The sequence below is a fragment of the Seriola dumerili genome, unplaced genomic scaffold (genome assembly GCF_002260705.1).
Source record: "Seriola dumerili isolate Sdu_G_001 unplaced genomic scaffold, Sdu_1.0 BDQW01000149.1, whole genome shotgun sequence".
In the NCBI taxonomy this organism is placed as follows: domain Eukaryota; kingdom Metazoa; phylum Chordata; class Actinopteri; order Carangiformes; family Carangidae; genus Seriola; species Seriola dumerili.
In genome coordinates this window covers 21582112-21597803 of record NW_019174404.1, presented here as the reverse complement: position 1 = coordinate 21597803, position 15692 = coordinate 21582112, and the positions used below count along the sequence as shown (strand labels likewise).

The 15692-nt window shown below is 42.7% G+C and overlaps 1 protein-coding gene across 1 annotated transcript in view; it reads left to right on the top strand.

The window, feature by feature from the left end:
* Positions 1 to 3057: 3057 nt before the first annotated feature.
* The window catches only part of gabrb1 (gamma-aminobutyric acid type A receptor beta1 subunit), a 56875-nt gene continuing 44240 nt past the window's right edge, over positions 3058 to 15692 (top strand). The window contains exons 1-3 of the mRNA XM_022750568.1: positions 3058 to 3137; positions 3219 to 3310; positions 3409 to 3476. Of these exons, the coding sequence (XP_022606289.1) occupies positions 3058 to 3137; positions 3219 to 3310; positions 3409 to 3476 (240 nt within the window). The remainder of the gene's footprint in view (positions 3138 to 3218; positions 3311 to 3408; positions 3477 to 15692) is intronic.

Sequence of the window (15692 nt, the reverse complement as noted above, 5' to 3'; positions counted from 1 at the left end):
GAGGCTGGTGAGCTGCTGATTGATGGACCGCAGGAAGCTTTCATGTGGATGGAAACCTCCTGCAGTTCTCCAGCTAGCAAAGACAGTTGCTGCTCATGGTGGTGAATGACCTGAACAGTGAGCTCCATACAGACAGGATGGTACTGTCACGACTCCGAATTAGAGGGAATAAAATAAACAACAACTCCTCCAACCTGAACAACCTCAACCTTTTTTTCCAGGATACAGCCCCCTACAGCAGCAGGTGTACCAGACCTCTATCGTCATAGTTACAATAATAAACATGCAGACTGTGTCGACAGCAGTGTACCTACCTTTGTAGCCATGGCGGTCATGGCTTGGTTAGGATTCGGAAAGGTCGTGATTTGGGTTAAAATAAGTACTTTCTCAACATTATACGGCCTTTGTTGTCATGGTTACAATATATACACCTAATTTCACATGGTAGTCGAACACCGCTCTCCTGTGTCATATTCATCCATCCACCACAACCTCCTCCTGACGTGGACTTTGTCTCTCTTTATACCACGTCACCGCACTTTTCCCTTTGCTCCTGTCATCATTACTACAACCAGTAGATGTCTCCTAGCAACAAAACGTAACTATGGGTCATAATAACCTGCTGCACAACCTGTGGGCTCATTTCTTTACAGGAGGGCAGTCCCCAAATACAACACCTCAAAAGATCAATAGTTCGAAATATGGAAAATACAAAATATGGACTCATCCTGTAACTGATAATTAAAAGACAAAGTTCAGCAACTGATACAGGACGAGCTCTGTCCTGTATGTTTGAGAATCAAGGGGAAAACCTCCTGTTCTCCCTCAGTCTGACTGTTATATTAACAGTCTACTACCCAAACAGAGAATGTCCTTCTCATTGGTCATGACCAATGAGAAATGCTCTTAGTGTTGCTATGATACGCCCACCAAGATTTGAAAATGGCAACCTCTGTAGTCTGCCAGCAAAGAAAAAAAAAAAGAAAAAAGAAGAGACTGCAGAAATACTGAAGGGAGTAGTAAAAAGATGTGTGAGTGATGATGTTTACAAGGCCAGCTGCACCGTCTGCCACCGGGTTCCCTCCATCATCACATCAAACAACAGACAACGGGAGGAAACCACAGGAGGAGAGAGAGAGAGGCTGAGGAGGACGCAGAGAGGGAGCAGTCTCTCCACCAGGCGTCTCCACAGGCTGATGGGGTACAAAGAATAATTACATCGATAAATCTGCTTCATGGATACACTGATTATTTTTATTGTCAAAGTAAAGCGCATCATACTTAAGGTCCATATGATGTAAATATGAACAACTGAGTAGAAAATATTTACTATTTTATTTATACAATATACAGATATTTATTTACAGCCTTTACAAACATCTTACAAGCCCACATAAAACTTTTAAACTTTTTCTATAAAAACTATAATGAGATGGAGAGAGAGGGTAAAAAAGGTGAAGATTACAGTAGAGAACTCTCTCTCCTCCCTCCCTCACCACCTCCCAAACCCAATCGGTCGGGGCGGACGGCTCGACCACTCAGTGAGTGGAATTGAATCGAACAGACAGGTGGAGAGATAGTTACCATCAGTACGAGCAATGCCACAACTCTCGTCACCTCTATTTTCTTTCTCTCCTTTTTTTACTTTAAATTATTTCATTGTTTTATTTTACATTTATTTTTATGTGTATTTTTAAGTTTAGTAGACTTGTTTGTTTTATTTCGTGCTATCGTTTAGGCTTAAGCTCCAGTGTTCGTTTGACAAATGCTACAGTGATAGGAGTGTTCATTGCGGGGAGGTAGGATTGGTGTGGTACTGGATAATGTGTAAGGAATTCTGTTATGAACAGAAAAAATCCATCTCACAAGGTTTGGAACAGATATGTAAAAAAAAAAACATGTTAAAACAAGTGTAATTACATAAGCATCTCCACGCTGTATGATTTGTATGTTGTATGTTGAATAAAAACAAAACAACACCATCCCAGTTCTTCCATGACCTGTGGAGGTTGGTGGGTCCAGAGTCCTGAGGAGGTTCTGGTTGTGACTGTCAGAGATCAGGACTCCCAGAGAGGCTGGAGGGTGAGGGGCTGAACTGTAAATAATCTACAGTGTGAAAATAACACTGTGACTCTGCTGCCAACAGTCTGACAGCTCAATGTAAAGTTCTCCACCTTCAAGAAGAAGAAGAAGAAATAATGTCTGATGGATCTGAAGGAGCCTGATCCTGAGATCCTCCTCAGACCAACTGGTGTTAGAGACCCCCCCCCTCCTCACTCCCTTCTTCCTCCCTCCTCTCTGTTCTCTCCCTGCCCCCCCCCACTCCTCTCTCTCTCTTCTTCCTGCTCCCACTCTCCTCTCTCCTCTGTTCTCTCCCCCCTCTCTCTCTGTTCTCTCCCTCCTTCCCCCTCCTCTCTCTCACTCTCTGTTCTTTCCCTCTCTCCCCCTCCTCCCCTCCTCTCTCTCTCTATTTCCCCCCTCTCATCCTTACCCCCACCTCTCTCTCTCTGTTCTCTCCCAACTCTCTTTCCCCCTCCTCTCTCTCTCTGTTCTCTTCCTCCTCTCTCTCTCTCTCTCTCTCTCTCCTTCTCTCTCTCTCTCTTTCCTTCTCTCTCTCTCACACTCCCTCCTCTCTCTCCTTCCTCACTAAAGGTGACCGGAGAGCCGGGATCAGCGCTCACTATTTAAGCTGTTCAGGTTGCGCGGCAGCGGGCGGGAAGACCGGCTTGACGCAGACCAGGTCCGGACACTGCGTCTGCAGGAACAGGCTGAGAGGGGTGCTGGAGGGGGGGGTCTGTGTATTGACATCTAGGATGCTGGGAGCCTGTATGTGCCAGCCTCTTCTCTTCAGGTGAACTCCTCGCCTACAGGCGGGTTTTTTTTTTTCTTCCTGCGCGGCTGATTTTTCCTCCAGACCCGCGCTGTCTCACCTCGACACCGACGCTTGGATGTTGGTGAAACGACGCGCATGCGTTGCTGTTGGAATAATTTTACAGTGTGAATCTGAATCCCTGAAACCTGGTGTCAAAGTCGTCGGAGGGGTCGGAGTAGGTAGTGATGTGGACTACTGTGGAGCGCGGATTCTTGGGGGTGTTGTGCTTGTCCCTCCTGGTGGCGGTGGTCTGCGGGGCGCAGAGGTGAGCTCTGATGATAACATCATATGTCATGTCACAGGCCTGTTCCCTGTCTCTCAACTGAAATGTGTTTTCTCGCCTCAGCGCCAATGAACCCAGCAACATGTCCTACGTGAAAGCCACCGTGGACAAGCTGCTGAAGGGCTACGACATCCGGCTGCGGCCTGATTTCGGAGGTAAGAGCCGCCGCTACGGTCTTTGCTGTAGCCCGCTCATATGACGCTCGGCGGGGCGCTGCGCCGCTTACTAATGCTCTGCATCACATTTTCCACAGGCGCCCCCGTGGACGTTGGCATGAGCATAGACATCGCCAGTATTGACATGGTGTCTGAAGTCAACATGGTGAGTTCCCTCCACTCTGACTGCAGTATGAGACACAGACCGCCTCCACGTGACAGATGGAGAGGGTTAGAAACCGGCGTCAGTCCGGCTCACATACTTGGTGCAGCACCGCTCCTGAAGGAGACTAAAAAGATCCCCCCCCCCTCCTCCTCCCTCCCCCCTCGCTCCCCCTTCAGTACCATGGAGAGATCCGCAATGTGTCAAAGCCAATCCGTATGCATCAAGTACTTCCCCGCGGTGTCACAGCGGCGGAAGCAGAGAATTAACAAGACAGAGAGAGGGGGTGGGGGTGGGGGGTGTTTAGTGATTCCACGCACACACTGCTGGCCCAGCATGTGTGGAGAGCCGGTGTCAGAGCAGTCTCAGTCAGGTGCAGGAAACGGCCATAAAGACGCTCCGTCCCTCTGTCCGCGCGGTTTTTTTTCTCTGCCTTAATGCAGTAATTACATAACGACTGTCAGTGAGTCAACAGGAGGACGGAGGCCCCGGAGAAGCAGAGTGTCTGCAGAATATGATGATGTGACCACTTCATACGAGCTGTCCATGCGGCAGTGGTTGCCAAGGTGCCCAGGGAACACGCGCCATCAGAGCCTCACAGAGGAACCAGCTGTGAGGCTGGCGCACGTGCAGAGAAAGTGAATGTGAGACAGTCAGACTTAACTCAGGCTGTAGGTCTGCATCTATTAACACACTGCTGCTGCTGCTGTACTGCAGCTTTACATATAGACCAGGGTCTGTTCCTTCCCTTTATCTGCTCATACATCCACTTATATTCATGTCTTTATGGTTGATGGTAAACAAAGATGTTAAAGGTCCAACCAGCTGCTCTTTCATGTGTCTCTGACTCACTGAGTTTTCTACTGAAGAAGTCATTAATTAAAAACTGCTCACATACACAATATGTCAGGAGTCTCCAACCTTTTCTACCCTGAGAGCTCCTCATGTCTTAAATTGCTGATCACATTTATTCACATATTGTATCAAAACACTCAAACTGATCTCCAAACCAAATCAGATCAATAAGATCATTTAGTCATCAATATCCAAAACTCACATTTTGAACCAAAAATAGTGAAACTAACATTAGACATGAAAACACCACTGCAAATAAACCTCCATAAATCTGATTAGAAACCAGTGAAGAAGAAGCTCCTCAGTCAGTGATCAGTGATAGTTGTCAGTTCATCAATGGTTCATAACAAACAGGAAGTTAACATAGATCATTCACTTCACTTCATTTATCAAAATGTAAACAAACAAACAAACAAAAAATGGGTCTCAAGTTGAAGCCCACAGTTTAACTCACTGTATCCATGGCAACATATTTCCTGTTTATTGAAAAGTTTTTTCTGTTATCAGAGGAGTTCTTATCATTGCATGTCGCCTTCAAACTTATTACAGTAACTCATTTGACTGACAGCTGACATAATGATCTGGTGTTGAAGAGTGTATTTGTGTCTGTGTATTTGATTCAGTTTTATTTGGAGCAGATTTACTGAGTGAAGTTGTGTTGAAGTTGGAACTATACATCCATGGTTTGTACAGTATATTCTCTGATCCTTTGGGTGAGCTCCTGGTAGCCATCTGTTGGAGACCCCTGCAGTATGTAATACTACTAACATTACACAAATATTTACAAATTCTGTGCATTCAATAGAATTTTATTTGCCTTTAGCCAAAGTCCAGAAATGTTTGACTGCTTAAATTAAATTGAAAGTTTCATATTGAAGAACCAACAATAGTCAGTCCACCTTCACTGGTGACAATCCATTCTTGTAATTTATTTTTTATTTTCTGTATGTCCACCTTTCTTCTTTCTGTGAGGACAGACTGGTTCCTCCTGGTCATAGATGACACCAGACTAACACGAGGAGATGAGTCTGTTCAGCTGCTCTTTGCTGCTTTGCTGCGGGTTTGTTGCTCCACCTTCCACTTTAAAATACTTCCGTCGTTCTTTTGGATTCAAGTCAGGAGACAGACATGGCTGAGTGGTGGTTTTCGCTATTTTCTTCTTTAAAACTCTTGTGATTTTTTTTCAGTGTGTTTGGATCATTGTCATGCTGGAAGCTTCTTCAGATCGCGAGTCGCCTTCTCATCATTTAGCTATAGAAACCTGCATTCATGGTGTCATCTGTGGTGGTCCTGACCAGGTCCACACCAAACCTGCTCAACCACATCTGATCCAAACGAATTTGTTTTGGCTTCATCTGAAGAACTAGCTGCCAACATTTATCAAGCTTCTCTTCATGTTGGTTAAGTTTATTGTTGTTTATGAGCAGTGGTTTTCTTCATGGAGCCCGTCTGTCGAAGTTGACTTCATGTCTGATCAGTCACTCAGACACCAGTTTCCACAGATCGTCCTTGAACCTGTTCCACAGGTTCAGTATCTGCTGATGCTCTTGGTCCCTCTCCGTCTGGTTTCTTATTGTTCGGGCAGCTCTTCCCCGTGTGGAGCCATTAGACACAACCCAGATCAGAAGTGAGGAAGCTGAGGTGTTCAGCTTATTTTATAACATTGTTCATCAGTTAGCTTTAACTGGAAATTACAGGTGTGATTGCTTTAGCTGTACTGACCTTTGTACTTTGGGTCCACATTTTCAGTGTAGCCTATCAAACTGGTTTGTTTGTAATTGTTCAAGAATCTCAAGCTCTCGAATCGGTTGCGTGAGACTGGGTGGGTGGAGAGATTCACCTGTTGAAGACCAGGCCAGGAGATCAGGTAGGTGGAGGGTGGGTGGGTGTGTTCTCTACAGACCCCTTTGTTTGAAACCATGCTGCCACTGTTGGAAGTTGTTTGAAATGATTTGCCATTGTTGAAGGTTCTTATCGTTTATGTTTACATAAAATGAATTTGAATTTATTAGTGTATTTGTATCTTAACAGATCCAGAAGTATAAGCAGCTGTTGATACTTTCCTTTGAGGAAGCACATCATACGTTGGAGCCATTTAGTATATTTCATTTGAGTTAAGTGTAAGTAAGGCAAATTGTTTTCATTTAGAAGAGTGTAGAATTTTTCATCTTGCATTTACTAATGTTTTCTGTAAACCGGATAAACAATCCAGGTGAAGTGATCTAAAGACTCCTTTTTACCTCAGTGGATGCATTAACAATGTAAACAATCTTGTAACTTTCATTATTATTTGTTATGCTAGACATGGCGATGCATTGACTTTTGTTTGTTTGTTGTATAGAAAATCATCCATCCATCCATCTATCCATCTGTTCACCATTCATGCATCCATTGCCTAACCCCTGACCTAATAAATGGTTAGATGGTGGATCCATGTGTTTTAATATGCACACCAGCCAGAGGCTCTACGGTCCAGTGATTCTTATCACTCAATAATATCCAAATTTATATCACGTCAGGTTTAGATTATACAGTCTCCTTTACAGTCTTTTTTTCACTCATTATCATGAGATCAAATATCCTACAGTACAATATCCTTCAATATGATCCAGTTACTGTGCACTCAGTTTGTTGTGTCCTGTATATATAGTTCCACTTTTAAAAAAGGCCCAGCGACTTCCTAAAATATGTGGGCACCAGGGGCAGATTGCTGAAGTATCAATACTAAGTCTTGTTTTGAATAGTTTGTGTTGAGCTTCCTCCACTGTTGTTCTTCTTGCAGTACTGGTTGTCCTGCCATGTGCAGATGCAGATGCAGATGCAGATGCAGATGCAGCAGACCCCGGTGTAGTTGTGTTTTGTTTTGATGTTGTGCTACGTCAGCTGGATCAGTCACGATCAGCAGCATAGCTCAGACACAGCTCCAGGAAGTGGTGCTCAAAGAGGAGCCGAGCCTGTGATGATGGATCCATGTCATGTGTGTTCATTACTGAGTGGGTTACATATTGTCTTTCTCGTCCTTCCTGCTGGTGGACTGTTCTGGTCCCGGAGCCTCTCTTCTCCTCTGAGAGCCTGAACCTGCTGAGTGTGTGCGTGTCTCAGAGGATGTGTGTAGACTGAGAATTGTGGTTAGTTGTTCTTCACTTCTAAATAATTGATGCGACTCTGCTTATCATATCCATCATATTCCTCGAGCTGGAGCGCTGAAGTCTAGGTGTGGCTGATGTGGATGGTTGAGGGCTGGTAGTGATCCCAGGACCTGGGTCTGGAGCTGTGATGTTTCTTGAAATATTTTCACACTAAAACACAGAGCTGCAGATTCTCTCTGTCCAGAAGACAGAGAAGCTGTTAAGTTTAATTTTCATAAAATGAAATGTTAGTGCAGTAAAATCATATCTTTTCATCTTTCCAGTTCAAGAATCTTAATAGCATACAGAATAGAGCCGGTGATTATTTCCGACTTTTACCTCGATTACAATTAATGATCGATCACTGTGGTGATTATCAGTCTCTCTTCATATTCATCAGTTTGGTTGTATCCAGATGATTTGGTGGCGTTACCTTTGGTCTCTATCCATGTTACATTCACCACTGTCTGGTAGTAGTGACTGATATGACTCGATCAGGGGCAGAGGTGTAAGCTGTGTCCCAATTCAGGGGCCACAACCTTCGGGTGACGTGGTCTACAAAAGTGTGGCCCTTTGTGGACCACGAGGGTCGAACTGAAATGAGACGGTCTGGCCCATGGAGGATTTTCGCCGTGTGTCACCAGCTGTGCCCGCCCTTACTGGCTTCTGACGCCTAGCAACCTTGTAACTTTTTAAGCCTTGAGGTTTAAACTTGAGGTTTTAAAGCCCTTGGTTTTAACGGCTGTACCAAAAGTGTCATCCTCAGGCTCTTCTGTGCGTGTAGTTTGCTTTCATTACCAGTGCACAATGAATCTTGGAATAGGTTGGACCACAAAGGATCCACCTGTTGGATTTTTCATTGCCCAGGGAAGGAAGGACACATTTCTCGGCTGCATTTGAAGGAGCCTTCGGACAGTACAGTCGCGCCGCTGTGACGCAGTCGGTCTACAAATGCAGCCCCCGAAGGATGCGGCCCCTGAATCAGGACACAGCTTGAGTCATCGTTTTCCAAAAGTCTCAGTTTCTGTCGCTCCACACTACAGCACAACCTGGAGTTTCCAAACTAACCAGCAGAGTTTCTGAAAGTCTGTCTCAGAGACTCCAGCTCTCCAGATGTGGACACCAGATGTAAACGCAGCAATAGGGAAGCGTTTTAAAACTGAACCACATTAGTGTCGACTAGAGACGAGCAAAATGCAAAAACAATCATGTTACGATTATTTTGGCCAATATTGTGATATGAGTCACAATATCAGTTGGAATGATTACATTTCACTTTCACTGAAAAAAAAAAAAATGATGTAATATTTCCACGGTCTCGTACCAAACAATTATGTTCCTTTATATCTGGAGAATATGATGCAGCACCACAACGCTTCATTCATGGCCTGAAAAAAAAAACTGCAGCTCCTGTCATTTGTATTAGGGGTGGGCATGATTAATCGATGATTGACAATTGATCGTGAAGGATTTTGTGGATCACGTAGAATCTGATCGATCTAACGTGTGTATCAACAAGGTTGTGTTGTGTAGTGTGTCTTGATGTAATGAATTTCACTACGTGGCAGCAACCAGCTGGTGCACAACTTAAATTTTCAACAGAGAAAAATGAATACTCAGCTGCTGGCGCGCGGGCTGCCGTAGGCATCGCAGGTAAACATGAAGAGAACAAGGCGAGCAAAAATAACAAAGCTCACTGTAAACATTGCAATGCCGTGTATAAGCGCCATAGCTTTGGCTTGTTATTTGTGAAGAGGTTTGGCTCAGAGCCTCGGGTTTAATAGTTTAACAATTAAACTTTAACTCCCTTGTTTAAGAGGATTGTTGTTGGACTATAATTTCTTCTTGGAATAAAGATTTCATTGAGGAAAAAGATGCTTTCTTTAGTATTTTCTGCCATAGGCTTTTTTTAATAAAAGAAAATGAATAATGAATTGATAATTGATTGTTAATTTTCCCGATGATCGATCAAGGAAATTTCTTCAAGTGCCCATCCCTAATTTGGATTTTTCACTTGGACATATTGTGATATTTATAATATTTCGATTAGTTGTTCAGCCCCAGTGAGGACGTAGCCTGAGGCTGAGTGTTGGAGCTTGTGTTGTCCATATCACTAACGTTAGTGGGACGGGGTTGGACTGGTGAGTAGATCTGTTTTCATGTTCAACGTGAAAACCTCTGCAGTTTCATTTAGACTGGGGGAGCCAAATTCTTCATGTCACGGTATTGTGTAGATGTTATGTTGCCATAAGATATTTCATTAGTTATTATAATTGAGCTTTGCATTTAGCTGACAGAATATGGAGTCTTACCCACTGTCCACGCCCCTTTTACCACGTTTCCCCTTTACCACTCCTTGCCATGAAGGTTGGCAGAGCTCAGTTAGGCCCAGGCAGAGTGGCACATAGTTTTTTGACAAATTGTAAAGGCAATCCTGTGATCCAAACTTGCCTTCAGGCTCCAGGTATGATGCGTGCAGTTAGACGCGCAGTTTCAGTTTCTCCAGTCCGTCAGTGTAGGTTATAGCACCTTTACTGTTTATTTTCTGTCTGTTGTGATGGAACATATTTTGTTTTCAAAATAAATATTGTATATTTTTATATTATAGTATATTTTTACTATCGGATGCCTTTGTTTCCTTGTTTGGACGACAATTCGGAACTCATCTAACTGCACGCATCATACCTGGAGCCTCAAGGCAAGTTTGGATGGAAAGATTGTCCGTACATCTATACTTGTTAGCGACCGGCCTTTTTTTTAAAAGCTTAAAGAAATCAGGATGGGCTATTTACTGATGTATTTTATGTTGTAGAATAAAATGTGAAAATGTCTTAAGCTTTTGTTAAAGTCAGACCTTATTTCAGTCATTCAACCAAACACACATCCAAACAACCCGAGACTTCAGGACCAGAGAACAGGAAGTGATTAAATGTTTTTAGGACTTATTCCTGCAGAACTGAACCAACATGCTTTAAATGTAGGTTTGATACTTTGTTAGTTAATGACTGAACATTAAGAACAGGGTGATTTGATGCAGCTGACTGGAGGACAGCACTGACTCTCTGACTTTAATCTGTGTGTGTGTAAAGCGCTTTATTGAATGATTGTGTTTATTGTATCAGGACAGAGTCTGTTCCTCTGTTTACACTCACAGCTCTCATACATAAGTCATCTGTATATGAGACTGTGAAATTGCTCAAGTAAATAGAGACAGTGTTTGTGGAGTTAATGATGTGCGTCATTGTGAGTCCAGGTTATGAATTGTTTATTAGCTTTACTTGGAGCTGTCACAATTTTCATTGGAAACTGGAAGGAGTCCAGATCTGTGATAACTGTGTTACCCATACTGGTCTTCATGGGGCTCTGACTGGTGGCGTCCTGAATGACTGTGTAATGAAGACAAGGATGATGACAGACTGGTACTGTTTGATGGAAACTCGAGACGCTGCGGGAGTGAAGCAGACCGGGAGCCTGAAAACCTGACGACACTGAGACGCTTTATTGATCTGAAGGGAAAAATCTCAGAAACTGTAAAAGTGAGAATTTATTTAAAATTCTCTTCACTACAGTAGGTGAGATGTTGAAGACAGACCCTGTCAGTCTAAATTAAATCTGCTGCACATAGAAACTGACAACCTGAAAGAGTCAAAGTGTCACAGAAGCAGCAATGTCTGATTCTCCACAGACGCCTGAACTCAACACCATCATGTTTTCTGCCTCTGGTGTAAAAACTAGGCCTGGATGATATCCAACATTTAATATCTCGATGCAGTTCAGCCCAAATATCACAACATATATGATATTATCATTAATAATTATCAACAAACAATGAAGATAATGTTCTGAAAAGTAAGATGGTGTTAAACCTACGATCGTTAATATCAAGGAAAAGTCCTGTTGACAGTTAATTGTGATGTTAAAGGGAAAACGAGTCATTCAGTTAAAAGCGTTAGAGCTTAAAATCACTTTGGATTCAAAACAATAAATCATAATCTGACAAAAATATTTAGTTTGACCTGTTTTTTTGAGCATTTTTTATAAGAAATTGATGCTGCATGTGAAAGATATTACAACTTGTCAGATAAAATTATCACAAGGGATTTACTTTCTTATCTTTTTATATTGAAACATATTCATATAGCATGTCTATGTATTCTTATAGGCCTACTACTTATTTATAGTGGAGCATATCAAATAAAATGTGTTGATTTTGGTAATTTTTTACACTGAGATTTTGTCCATGATTTTTTCCATCATCTTACCACTTTGATCCACCAAAGCCTTTTCAGTTTTACTCGTATTTAAATGTATTTATCAATTAAGTCTGTGTTATTTTATATTGTATATGTAAAATTAGTGCAAAAAAGTGAAAGCAAAGCTCTTCTTTTTCAGACTACTCTCTGCCAGGCTGCATGGTGTGACTTTTTGTTCTGAAATAGTTCAATACTTTTACAATATTTTGACAACACTGCAGGATTTCAATGTCCACAAATGTAGCTGTCACAGAACCCAGGTATTACTGTCCCAGATATTTGATTCAAAAAAGATAAGATAAAAAAATGAATAAAAAAAAAAAAGAAGGATTTTTTTTAAAAGAAAAAGATTTAATTTAAATGATAATGAATCCCATTGAACATTTAGCATACTGTATACTGAACACACAATGTTTACGTGGGGAGTATGAAGAATGACGATGAGGACGTCCAGGACGGTTCGTTCCCTCAGGGACCGGTGGGAGAAGGGGAGCAGGTTGCACCATCTCAGGCCACCACCGCCAACCCAGTGGACGGGAAGTCAGAGTTTAATTTTACCACACTGAGACAGTTTAAGCCATAAACTAAATGAATGTGGTTGTTGTGAGCGGAAGACAGGCTGGTGAGTGCATGTACACAGCGTTGACGTCATCCAGAAAAAAAATACTTCTCTGGGCTTTGGACATTTTTTTTACAAAGTTTAAAAGGCTTAAAAATATAAAATACAAAGATTAATAATTGACTGTGTTTACAGCCGGAGGTGTCCTGTCAAACGTTGTTCAGGCGTCTTTTTTACTATTGTGGTCTATGGGAAAAATGCTTTTTAGGGCGCGGGGGATTTTTCGCTGCAACACCGCGAGTGGCCACTGGGAATAATTGGTGGCAAGGCAGAGCAGCAGCGCTGCATCCAGGTCTTATAATACTTCCATGGGGCAGACTGGACGCTACAGTGACTGGGGATCAGAAAGTGACAACATGGTCTGGCCTGCTATGCGGCTAGCTGGCTAGCATGCTAACTTCAGTAGAACAAAATAAGTGACAGAAATAGAAGCAAAATAAGAGTTAACATTGGTATTGCTTTCCACTTCTGGAGACAGCTGTTGGTGAGTAAAGGAGTGAAGTTTGATGCTGAACCCACAACATTTCCTCTAGACTGGTAAGTAAACAGATGATAATGCTAACGTTAGCTATGCAGCAAAACCAAAACAAGCTCCTTTAACCTCTTTCAGCTCATTGTTTTGGTTGTTTGGTCCACAGCTTCATTAACTTACTCACTTATAATTAATGATATTAAATAAAGAAAGAAGACAGAGTGCTCTGATACCACAAGGCTCTCAGGAGGAAGTATTTAAAGTATGAGGTGGTCAGACCTTTGTCAGACAGGAAGAGACAAACTGCTCATTAAACTAGCATGTCAGTCAGAGTCATGTTTTTCTGTGGGACAAAGTCTAACTCACATTTTTACTTGAAACTAACAGATACTAGTTTTACAGTGCAGTGATTATATCAGGTTCACTCACTTTAAGGTTCAGCTCCATATAAACTGGTTTAATGTGGATGGACTGTGGTTTGTTTACAGCCTGTCTGATCATCTGACTGCTAATGTTCCTCACTGTTTCCAGGTCTGAGACTGGCTGAGAGGTTTAGTGTGTACAGAGAGGCATGAGTTTGAGGAGATTGTGTATGTAAGGTGCAGACATCAGCTGACAACACCCTCCCCCCCCGTCACCTCTTTTGCAGCTTCCTGTCACCTGTCACATGACAGGACACCTCTCAGTCTTCTGATAGGTCAAACCATTATCTCTCTGATAACTTCATTCACACTTCTCTGTGGGGTGCGCTTCATTCACTTACCTGAGGAAGAAGATGTATTTCTCAGTGAGCTTAGGGCATCTCTCTGCACCTTTATCATTTTATCATCCACATTACAACATGTTCTAACTGACCTTCCTCTCTCTCATACACTGTTGTGTTTGTGACTGTATGTTGACTTTTTTTTTAAACTTTTTTTACACTGTTAATACTAACACAGCTTCAGCGGTCTGGACTCAGTCCTGGAGAGATGACAGAACACACTGTCTCTGTGGAAACAGTGTTAAGAAGGAAGGTCTTCTCAGGTGTCAAGAAGATAAAGATTACACTTCTGATGACACGTTCAGTAGTTCCTTTTTACCCTCTGTTCATTTAGTTTGAACTATTTACAGTGCAGTTGCTCTGACTTCCTCCCTCTCCATTGAAAAGGCAGCTGAGGGTCATGAGTATTGTAGTAAATGGTGCCTGACATTAGGCCTGGGTCGATATTTGATAGTATCGAATATCACAATATTTCCCATCTGTCCTGCTGCTGAGTCCGACCCTCATCTCACTGCTTTGCTTACTGTACATTGACCCTTGTCATGTGACCAATAAAACTGTCACATGACAAACAGAACTGCTGTTTAGTGGCCGCATCACTTATACTTGAAACATCAAATACAATCAAATACAATAATATCTAAACCTATCTAAACATTTATGAATCACTGAGGTCACATCGATCTGCAGGAGTTTATACACTGCTGACACATGATTGGCTGACTGGATAACTGCATGAATAAGCGGGTGTACAGGTCTTCCTAATAAAATGCTCCTTGCGTGTATATGTATCACTGGGTTTATTGCAAAGAAGTCTGTAAGAAACAGGACGATGTTCACAAAGAGATGAATGTTCAGAGTTTATGGCATCAGTATAAAATAAGGAGAGAAGCATCTGGAGAAAGTCAGAAAACTTGTTGGTTACGGTCAAAGCTGATAATCGGAGACTGCAGGGTTCATTACATTGCACAGTATGAAAATGTTGCAGTGTTCAGGTGAGTTCATTACAAACCAAAAGTTTTACCCCCAGGAGAATATGAAGCTGCTCGGTATGTTTCATTGTAGCCTGTTAGTTTATGATATGAGGTTTGTTCTGAGGATGGAATTACAGGGAAGGTTCATCCTCTGAGACCATAGCTGTGTCCCAGTTCAGGGGCTTCCTTCAGAGGCTGCATATGAAGACTGATTGTGACACTGCAGCATGACTGTCCCATTTCAAAGGCTCCTTCAAATGCGTCCTTTCTTTCCTGAGCCACGAAGGATCCAACCTATCCCAAGATTCATTGCGCTCCGGTAATGAATAGCAAACAACACTGACACAGAGCCCGAGGATTACACTTAAATGTAAGTATTAGGTTTCCGCTCAGTTCAACAGCTAACGGTACAACTGTTATAACCAAAAACCTCAAGTTTTTGTGGAAAAAAGTTACATGTTGTCAAGGTTGCTAGGCGACAGGAGCTGCGCTTTGCGATGCAACGGTATGGGCAGACACAGCTGGTGATGCAAAGTGTGAATTCTCCGTGGACCAGACCAGTCTCATTTCAGTTTGGCTACAAAGTCCCACACCTTCGTAGACCATGTCCTCCGAAGGATGTGGCCCCTGAATTTTTTTTGAGTACTAATATAAATCATCATCTGGAGACCATGAATATCCATATACCAGCTGTCGGCCATCTGTCCAGTAGTCCATCTTTCTTGCTCTGGAGCTGGATCGATGGTCCAACTTTTCTCATCCCTGTGCCTGTCACCTCATTCAGGTGCCAGGGGGAAGAAGCCGTTCCGATTCCCCTGAGGATTTTTCTCATGTCGCACTGGGACAAACACAGGGAGACCAGCAGGACAGGACCAGTATGGTTGTACAGCTCAGCTGAACTTGGTGAACAGATTACAAGGAGGATTTCAGATCATTGTCACACTGGTCTTAGTCATCAGGTGTGCTGAGTTGTCAGAAATGAGAGCAGCTGGTGAAGTGAAGTGACAGTGATTTGACATGAGGTCTCAGCCTGCACTCTGATTGGCTGTAGCATTGTTTCTGTCTGGTTGATGCACAGTGCTCCCTGCAGAGAGGACCACTGCACATGTTCATGTCTGGATGTACATTGTTGTCTTGTGGATGTCATTTCCAGTC